The sequence below is a fragment of the Erigeron canadensis genome, chromosome 7, assembly GCF_010389155.1.
Source record: "Erigeron canadensis isolate Cc75 chromosome 7, C_canadensis_v1, whole genome shotgun sequence".
Lineage (NCBI taxonomy): Eukaryota > Viridiplantae > Streptophyta > Magnoliopsida > Asterales > Asteraceae > Erigeron > Erigeron canadensis.
Genome location: NC_057767.1, coordinates 37249478 through 37259380, shown reverse-complemented (window position 1 = coordinate 37259380; position 9903 = coordinate 37249478). Strand labels below are relative to the sequence as shown.

General features: G+C 32.8%; 2 protein-coding genes across 2 annotated transcripts; one reads left to right on the top strand and one right to left on the bottom strand.

The window, feature by feature from the left end:
• Positions 1-388: 388 nt before the first annotated feature.
• Positions 389-1642, bottom strand: LOC122609470 (F-box/kelch-repeat protein At3g23880-like). Its single transcript, XM_043782515.1, has one exon. It carries the CDS (start codon positions 1640-1642, stop codon positions 389-391), a length of 1254 nt encoding a protein of 417 aa, XP_043638450.1.
• A 3889-nt stretch (positions 1643-5531) lies between these two features.
• LOC122609468 (F-box/LRR-repeat protein 12-like) lies at positions 5532-6533 on the top strand. The gene has a single exon (XM_043782514.1). The coding sequence runs from the start codon at positions 5532-5534 to the stop codon at positions 6531-6533; it is 1002 nt and encodes a 333-aa protein (XP_043638449.1).
• The last annotated feature ends 3370 nt before the right edge of the window (positions 6534-9903 follow it).

Sequence of the window (9903 nt, the reverse complement as noted above, 5' to 3'; positions counted from 1 at the left end):
CTAAAAAGCATTTGTTTATTTATATCATTAGTACTAATTGAAAGAAAACAAAATATGAATAGAAAGCCATGATTAAAAGAGGTCGACGTGTGATCTTTCAAAAAAACAATCGGCTCTGGGAAAAGAAATTGACGGCTAACTTTTGTTTTTTTATTTATAGATTTTAGAGATTCGTGTTCGTATTGTGAAACTAAAAAATAAAGAACAATAGAGAAAGACAAAGATATAAAGGAGAATCGAGAATTCATTTATTTATCTCACATAAAGAGGTGTATATATATAGTTACAAGTTAAGGTATCCTTAAAGAAAACAATCTTTTAATCTTATAAAAATTATTATTCAACTTATGAATATCGATTCCATATATAATATTTATTACAATTACGATTATTTGGTACCAAAATAGTATTTGCAAATAGCTCTGATAGATTCTTTGATTTGGATCGACGCTCTTGTTATCAAGGCTCCATGATGATGGGGTGAAATCATGCTATTCTCAACAAATATATATATTATTCCATGTACTTCAAAGTCTCTCTGAATATAAGAGCATGAACCGGTTTTGGAATCATACAAAATCAATCGGGACTTATTATATCGAAACAACATTTTCTCATCCTTTATAATAAACAAAGGAATCGTAGGTAGAAACATATATCTCCCACAGCGGTCGTCAGGGATATACCCTGGGATAGAGACCAGTTTAGCCCAAGAATCTTTAACTATCATCACCCATATATCCGACCGTCTTTCTTCTTTATAGTAACAAAGCACACACAACCGTTGATCGCCCAAAGCCCCTAAAGTCAAACAAAAATAAGCACTGCCAGCAGCATGACCATACGCTGGATGCGAAACTTGACCATATGTCTTCGTTGCTAAATCGAGAGAACTTATCAACCATGGATGATCAGAAGAAGAATGCTCCTCCGATGTATAATCTGTTGCCCAATGAAGAGCTCCATTTGAATACTTACCGTCAGCATTATACACGAGACCACAAAAAGGAAAATCAACAGTTTTCTTCCATTTTCCAGTTTTCAATGAATATATCTTTGAATTTCTAGTAGTAGTTACTGTAGTCTCTTTGGATGATGATGCTGCGAAAAATTTGTAATCATCACTAGACTTGTCGTACCCAAAACCATAATACTTGATATCAAAACCAGGAGATGACCGCCTGCTGCATATACTGGTACTTGGGTTCCAAATAAACAGAATATCTCGCTTGATATAATCAAGAAAGCATACCAAACCATTGCAAGAAGCCGCGATATAAGCAGTACTAATTGGCGATGTTTTATCAAACACCGCCACCTTACCACCAACAAATTGCTTATCATGGATTAATACATCCCCAAGATGACAAATACTTATGCATCCTAACGAAGGCTTGGAGAAAATAAGTCGATGATTTAAATAAACGAAACACGGATGATGAGCTATTAAAGAGCGCCATGATTTGCAAACAGACTTACACCTTACTACCGATACAGCCGGAAGCCTGCACATGATTTCCACAATGATCTCACTTGGAAGCTTAATAAAACAACCACCTCGTCCTTCTACTTTATCATCATCAGATGATAATGATTTATTTTTATTCGGCTCTCTGTTTTTGCGTCGCAATATTCTTATCATATCGGCTGAATTAAGGTTTAATTTTATTATTAGATCGATTATGGAAAATTGATTCTATATTTATAGACTGTTCAAACAAAAATTATACGAGTATATATTGTATTTATAAAAATTATATGGATTTGGATATTATTGTGGAATATATTACTTTATTAATTAGTTACCATTACCATATGTAGGGGTTACTTTCCAATTTTAATTATAAGAACAATTTAATGTAGGGTATTTCTATAATGTGCCTACTAAGCACATGGTAATCACAATTAATGAGTTTCCTTCTATAGTTTATACTTAAATTTAATAATTGTTGGAATATATTAAAATATCAAGTCACTAAAGTCCCAACTAAATAAATCTCGTAAACATTATGTTGGGCTTAACACTAAATTTCATCTTGGTATAGTATAAGACTTATGTGTCTCAGGATGTGTGATACATGGATAAGTTTATTCTGTACAGTTGCATGGCGGGTCGATATTTAACAACCCTAACCTGATTTTTTCGAGTAAATCTCAAGTTAAGTTTCGGGTTGGGTCGAGTATTGACAACCCTAATATATATCAAACCTATTCTATATACATTACATCCTAAAATGTACAATTGTTAATAGTAACTCTTAAAATTATTCTCGATTTCCTGCTAAATTTCATCCTTTTGTTCTATAAGACGCATACTTCCTGCAATATGTGACATTTGTAAAAGTTTATTGTGTGACCCGGTCAACGACCGAATATTAATCTAGTTATATCACGGGGAGGAGGGGAGTGATATATACATGAGAGAAATATAGAGATGTAAAACTTAAATATTAAATCAAACTTCAACGTTGTTTTCAGGGACCAACCTAAGACTTTTATCGCGAAAAACGTTAGATAGGTAAATATAGGAAAAAATAAATATAAGGTTGTCTTATACCTAAACTTAAATATGAAACTCTTTACATATCAATTTTTTAATATTTGTTGCATCTCTATCTCTACTTCTCTAATACATTATAAAACATTTGTTCTCTCTATTTTTTCAACTTTAAGTAATTAAAAACATCAAAATACCGATATCGCTTATTCATAATACTCTTAGAAAAAATCTTAATCACTTTTTTTTTTCTCTCCTCAAATCTCAACCACTCATTTTTTCCCCTCTTCCATAAATCATTTTATTCCTCTAGTTCATTCAAAATCTTTTATCTCAAAAACCGTACATCGATAAATTATAAAAATTATATGGGTGTCCTTAAAATTTCATGCTCTTTCATTAGAGACGTCATTCCATATACTCATGATGAATTTTTAAATCCAAGGGCGGAGCCCGGACGGCTAAGGGATTTGCCTATCACACTTTATGACCTATTACCTCCCATGACTTATCATACTCTATTACCTATCACCCACACTATCTCACCGCCGCAACGCGCAAGTACTTTATCTCATAGTAAATAAATGACATGACTCCATGAATTTAATGACTTAAAAATTTGGGATGTGCGAATTCCATATCTAAATTCAAGTATGGAACAACCTTATATGCACCTTAGAGCATGAGGTATGGTGTCTTGATGCCGACCCCGACTAGTGACTTGGCATCCGGTACCGGTTGCTTGTCCATAACTATCTATTCGGCGCCGAATTCTTGATCGGGGTCTTTATGTATTTGCCGTTGTTCGGCGTTCAACTTTCTTCTTGGATTTTTGTGAATCCCAAATTTAATGCCAGATGGGTTATTTTTTTATATTTATTATAGGATGACGTATATTAATTACTAATATAGGATGACGGGTCTTTATTCAGATAGCGAAAGAGATTACAAGAGTTTCCTTTGAGATTTTAAATATTTTTGCTGTCATTTCAATTTTATGACACGTTTGTTCTCTAATTTTTTCTTTATTTTTGTTTTTTCTAAAGGATAGGTTATTAATGGATAATAAATTTTAGACTCGTGTCAAATATACGGGTTTTATAACATTATCAATATAAGAATTAATATATGTGACCAAAAAAAAAAAACCTTATACGTTAAATGTAAAAATATACTTAATTTTTTTTTAGATATTCAAATGTTAAATCATATCAAGGCTGGATGGTGTAGCAAAGTTTCTTTTATACAAACTCTCATAGAAAAACAATATCTTAACTTTGATTACGCTATTAACCGAGTTTTCATTGATATTTTGTAAAAAAGTAAAATTTATTTTTCGTTAGATATGATTGTTAAAAACAATAAAAGTAGTGGCTGGTTTGTGATGTTTTCTATTAGTAATATACTATAAAGTAAAACATATATAGTTAAAGAATAAAATTATATATGTGATACATTGAATAAAAATAAAAAAGACGGTGTTCTGCGTTCCGGATGATTTTGCTTCCATAATTGTCTAAAACTAATTAAATGTTGAAAGCTGATGTAACATTGAGATGACATTCTGGATGGTTCTGCAATCTGCATGCATCCATACCTGATGCTTTTATATATATAAAATCCATTTCTTCAACCATCATAAAAACTAAATAGTGAAACATAAATTTCAGTAGCATTTGATGCACTTTCAATATAACTTAGCGTTTAAAGTTGTTGATACGGACAATACGTTGCTTCTAGTTGTCCTAGCTTGTCTACTATCCGTCTTTGTCACTCTTGTGTTACTGACAAAGGAATCAAAATCTTGGCAACAAAATTGTGTCGTTCCCTCAAACGGGTGGATTTTCAAGGGTGCTCTAGGATAACGTAACTGACCTTAGGATTTCTCAGCTCAGCCGCAACTGTCGTCAACTTACAGGACTCAGAATCATTCAATGCGGTGGAATTGTTGGTGCAACCATCCTTGGGTTACCTCCGACATTGGTTGCTTTACATGTTGGAGATTGTGCATTTGATACCACATGAGTTTCAGCTGGATGTTTACGTGACAGAGGTTTTCTCCGGTTTCTAGATGTGTCTTTTCCTATGATCAATCCAAACGCAAGCCTTGCTTTTGGATTTTCAGATGTGCACATCAAAGATGAAGAGCCTCTTGGTTTTGGTTTAGTTCATAAGGGTATGGTTTAAGTTACAATCATAGTCTAATTCTAATTTTTGAATAAATGGATATTGAAGGTTGTATGCATCAAAAATGGACTTTGTATGACTTTAATTTTGGCTATTTTTATTTCTGTTTCAGATATGAAAACCAAAGTCATTTCCTTCAGTTTTTAATTTGTGTTTTCTATTTAGTTTTCTTCCTTTCATGTACACTCTAGCTCCTTGTTGGACTTAACATAATCTAATAAAGTTGAATGTTAAAAAAAAAAAAAAAAAAGAGAGATACATCACGTGTCAGATCAATAAAAATCTCAATTTTTTTTTTTTTTAATTTTAGATGCAATAACTTTTATACTTTCATTTTTTGAGAGACTAAAATCTATATGCATCATTGTAAAGTGATTTACAAGTAAAAAGAAATCTTCAATATAAGAGTATTATTATTATACCTTACCATAGACTAGTTTCCATATAAGCATATTCTGTGACAAATAAACCGACTCCTAGCTAATAAAACTCATTCTCTTTATTGGGTATAAATATAACTACAAAGAGAAACCCCGAGAATAGAATTTTGTGAAAGTCGATCAGTCCAGGGGGCAGTGATCAAGGTATTCGAAATTTTTGATACGTAAAACATATAGTTATATATATGGATTATTATGGTAAACAACAACAAGGACCTCGGAATAGGAGGAGGGGGATTTGTATGATAAGCATGCTTCCCGATGATTGTTTGTTTCTGGTTTTGGAAAAATTAAACACCAAATCCGATCGTGATTCCTTTGGCTTGACCTGTCACCGTTTTCTTGATGTTCAAAATTCAAGTCGTAGATGCTTGAGAACTAGTGATAAATGAGAATTATCATCCTCTATGATTGCTAAATTGCTAAACCGTTTTACCCGGTTACAATCTCTGACTGTGTCCACCGGTTGTCCTGACTTTTCAAATTTGATCATAACCAATAAATTGCCAACACACGGTTCTCGCCTGCACTCTCTTGATCTTTCTAATTGTTTTGATTTCTCCTGCTTGGACTCTGTCGATCTTTCTTACAGTTCGATTATAAATGATGCTGTCGTTGCATCCGTTGCTTCTAGTTGTCCTAGCCTGTCTACTATCCGTCTTCGTCACTCTTGTGTTACTGATGAAGGAATCAATAATTTGGCAACCAAATTGGGGCGTTCCCTCAAATGGGTGGATATTCTTGGGTGCTCTCAAATAACTGACCTTGGGATTTCTCACCTCAGCCGCAACTGTCGTCAACTTACAGCACTCAGAATCACTCAATGCAGTAAAATTGTCGGTGCAAGCATCCTTGGGTTACCTCCAACGTTGGTTGCTTTACATGCTGGAGAGTGCGCGTTTGATGCCACGCGTGTTTCAGCTGGATGTTTACATGGCAGAGGTTTTCTCCAGTTTCTAGATGTTTCTTTTCCTATGAATCCAAACGCAAGCCTTGCTTTTGGATTTTCAGCAACTCTTAAAGTCCTCAATCTCAAAAGGTACCTCACTGTCACGGATGCCAATATAATCAACATCTCAAAAGGTTGTCCGTTGTTACAAGAGTGGAACTTATCACGTTGTAATAGGATTAGGCTTCTCGGATGGAAATCAATCGCATCACATTGTCAAAATCTGGAAACACTTCACGTGAACAGATGCGTACGCTTCAATGACGAATCATTGCTAACTATTGGTAAGGGTTGCAGCCGCTTATCCTTGATATACGTGACAATCCTCTTTCCAGATCGTCATGTACCCATTGGAGTCACTGAGAGAGGGGTCATATCTTTTAAGACACAAAGACCAGATGTGCAGATCAAAGTTGAAGAGCCTCTTGGTTTTGGTTTAGTTCATAAGGGTATGCTTTAAGTTTATTTAATTATTAGACTCGCTATTAGTGTTTGCGGAAGTGATATAGGTATAGTACCAATATTCTTTTTATATATTTATCACAATATAGAAAGTTTTACAAGTAACTGTACAAGCTATGAATGTGGTATATATATTACAACACTAACATGATACTTATCTCGATCACCTCGTTCTCTGTGACGCTATATATAGCCCATTTCAGTATGAATAAAGTTGTAGTCTTTTGTTTATCTTATGTAGAATGGACAGAGGACTTGGAAAGCTGAGCCGATTGGGTAATGGGGTGTGTATTTAAAAGGAACAATGCATACTGCTGAATTTTATAAAAAAATTTGTATTGAATCAGTTGATGCGTTAGGCCTCATAAGTTTCTATTACAATTATAGTCTCATCTTTGACTAAATTGATTAGAAGGTTGTTTGTATCAAAATTGGACTTTGTATGACTTTTTTTTGCTAATTTTATCTGTTTCAGATTTGAAATTTCCTTCATAGGGAAATCTCTAGTTAGCATGCTACTATTATTTAGGAGATTAGTCTTGTTTTGCTAACACTGCACTCTAGTATTCTAGGACATGTATTCGATCATGGCTTTATTCGTTTTGCCTCTCGGGATATTGTTCTGTTTTCCGCTGGTATAAACGCTCTGTTTGTATAGGTACCAGACGAACATATGATACTCACTCTTACAGAATCAGGTAACTTGATGAAAAGAACTGGCCGGGTTACCCTATATTTTACAAAATTCACTTGAAACACCTTTTTTTAAGTGTTAAAATGTGTTGAGACTTTAGGGGATAAAAGAGTATTGCCTTATGAAAGCCATAATCAAGCAAATCTGACAAAATCGACTTATATATAGCTATAAATAAAGCAAAATAACTGCCTAAAAGTTTGCTACGTTCGAAACTACGACTGCAACCCAGCTCAATATCAGTTGTAAGCTAGCGACTCAAAAGCTCAAAAATTTTCCGGTACATGAGCAGTTTCTGAAGGAAAGGGACCGTGTTTAAAATATTGCAATTGGTTTTAAAGATTTTTTTTGGGTAAAGTGTTACCCGGATGAATTTTATCGGTACTAAAATTCAGTGATACTCATAGAGCTGATCTTGTACTAATGAATGCCTGTTTTAGACCATGAATGCCTGTTTCGTATTCTAAATGTCATCTCATGAGATTTTTGTCTCCTCCCTCTTATATAAGTTCATATATTAAGTAGATATACCCTTTCATCACAGCTGAACTTCTAAGAAGTTTGTGATTCTACTTCTACAACAAGATATGGATAACCCCTACCTCTGAATCAATCGGGATTTTCAAAAAAAAATTTCTTTCCATATACATTATGTCCCATTAGTGACAAGTGACAACGCATAAAAAACAAACGTTGAATAAGTGAATTTTCGATTTATGGATGCAACCACATATCCAGTAATCATGAAGGCAAAGATACCACCTAAAAGAAGTAATGCATCTGCAAAGATAACCAATAAGTTATCAAATGTTTCGAACCTTTTTAACCAAATATCCAGAAACATTTCAAGATGAAAAGCATTGTACTATAAGCCATGAACTTTGGATACATCAATTACGCTATCAGTCGGAGAAGGTAATGGTTTCACAATATCCTTATTCGATTCAATGAAAAGCAATGTACTATAAGCCATGAACTTTGGACACATTAATATCCTTATTTTGCCTCTTCACTATATTCCATTTCAATTACCTTCAAATGCTTTCTTGTCTTGTAGGCCTCGAGTTTCAAATTCTCCAAGGCCTCTTTCAATTTTACCATACTTATATTTTTTATAGTGCACCTCGAAAGCTTCTTCAGATGCGATCTGTTCTTCACAAGAATCTTAATTGTGTCTCAATTATATAAGACGACCCGTCGAACTGTCGAAGGGGTTGACAACAAAAAAAATTTGATGTTTTTTTTCTGGAGAAAGAGGTTGCTTTTTATCTTGAGAAAACGTTTAGCTTGGGACAAGTGTTTTGTTTGACTATGTTTTCATGTGAACATCTACTTATGTTTTAAATTCAAGACCCACAATTGTTTGTTATCTCTAATAGATAGTTTATTTATTAATTTTGTATATATCTATACCTCTTTATTTTTAGAAATAGTTAGCATATACAAAATTACTATTATACCTTTAATAAACATCCACTATAAAAAGAATTTTTATAAAATACTAAATTTACCCATAATGAATTAATTTATACTCTAAACATTTATTTTGATAATTAACACTTTAAGCCCTTATTTTTTAAAAAATTTTCTATTATCACAATTACATCAACCTACACCACTTAACATCGTCTCCCCCACCACCAATGATACCATCACCGATACCACTAGACCGTCTTCCCACCACCGCCACCGCATTGTGCAGGTACCATGCTCGTTAATTTAAAATAGTAAAATATTTGAGGAAAATGTGAGAAAGAAATATAGTTAGTAGCAGGGACGGCTCCACAATGGGGGCAGTGTGGGCAACTGCCCCCATTCTAATTTTGGTACAATGTAATTTTTTAGAAGTATATTTATAGTTTTATTCATAATACTCGTAACAATAAACAGAAAATACATTATACATACAAATGTCACCATCGTTGTCAAAAACCTCTTATTTGGAAGTATGTTACTTGTGTTGGGAGCATTAGTTTTGAGATAAAATCTTCTATTGGTAAATTAAATATCTTCGGTTTTTTTTTATTTTTAACGAAGTTGAAAAAAGTATTTTATTTGTTTGGGTAATTGTATCAAAATTTATCACATGCTCTAAAATTGCAAAGAACAATGTTCAAGTTAAAGATAAATGTTCTCATAACTGGCACCCAGACGAAATTATTTTAAGGGTCCATTTTTTCTAAATTTTTCGTTGAGAGTTAATTTTTGTTTAAAAAATTTTTTTCCCTCAAAAATGACTCTAATAAATATAATAAGAGACTTTTAAATTTGCCCTCTCACAAAAAAAATTCTGGCTCCGTCCCTGGTTAGTAGTGATATTTTTTATAATATAAAATGAGAAAAATATAATGTGATATTGATGTGACAATGAAAAAAGTTGAAAAAAAATGAAGGTTAAATAAAACGTTATGTATATATATATATATTTTCTCTTTACATTTTAGTACATTTGTATTGTTATGTATTTATTGTTGTTTATGCCTTTACATCATTAACAAATAACATAACAATGTTATGTATTTATATTTCCTATATTTTTCTAAGAAAATGATATAAAGCCTTTGGAGTTTCATTTAACGTGTATAAAAAAATTATACATTTTTATAATAAAAGCTCACTTCTTGAATTTTATGTTAAGTGTGTAAATAATTAATGCAGTTTAACGAAAACTGTA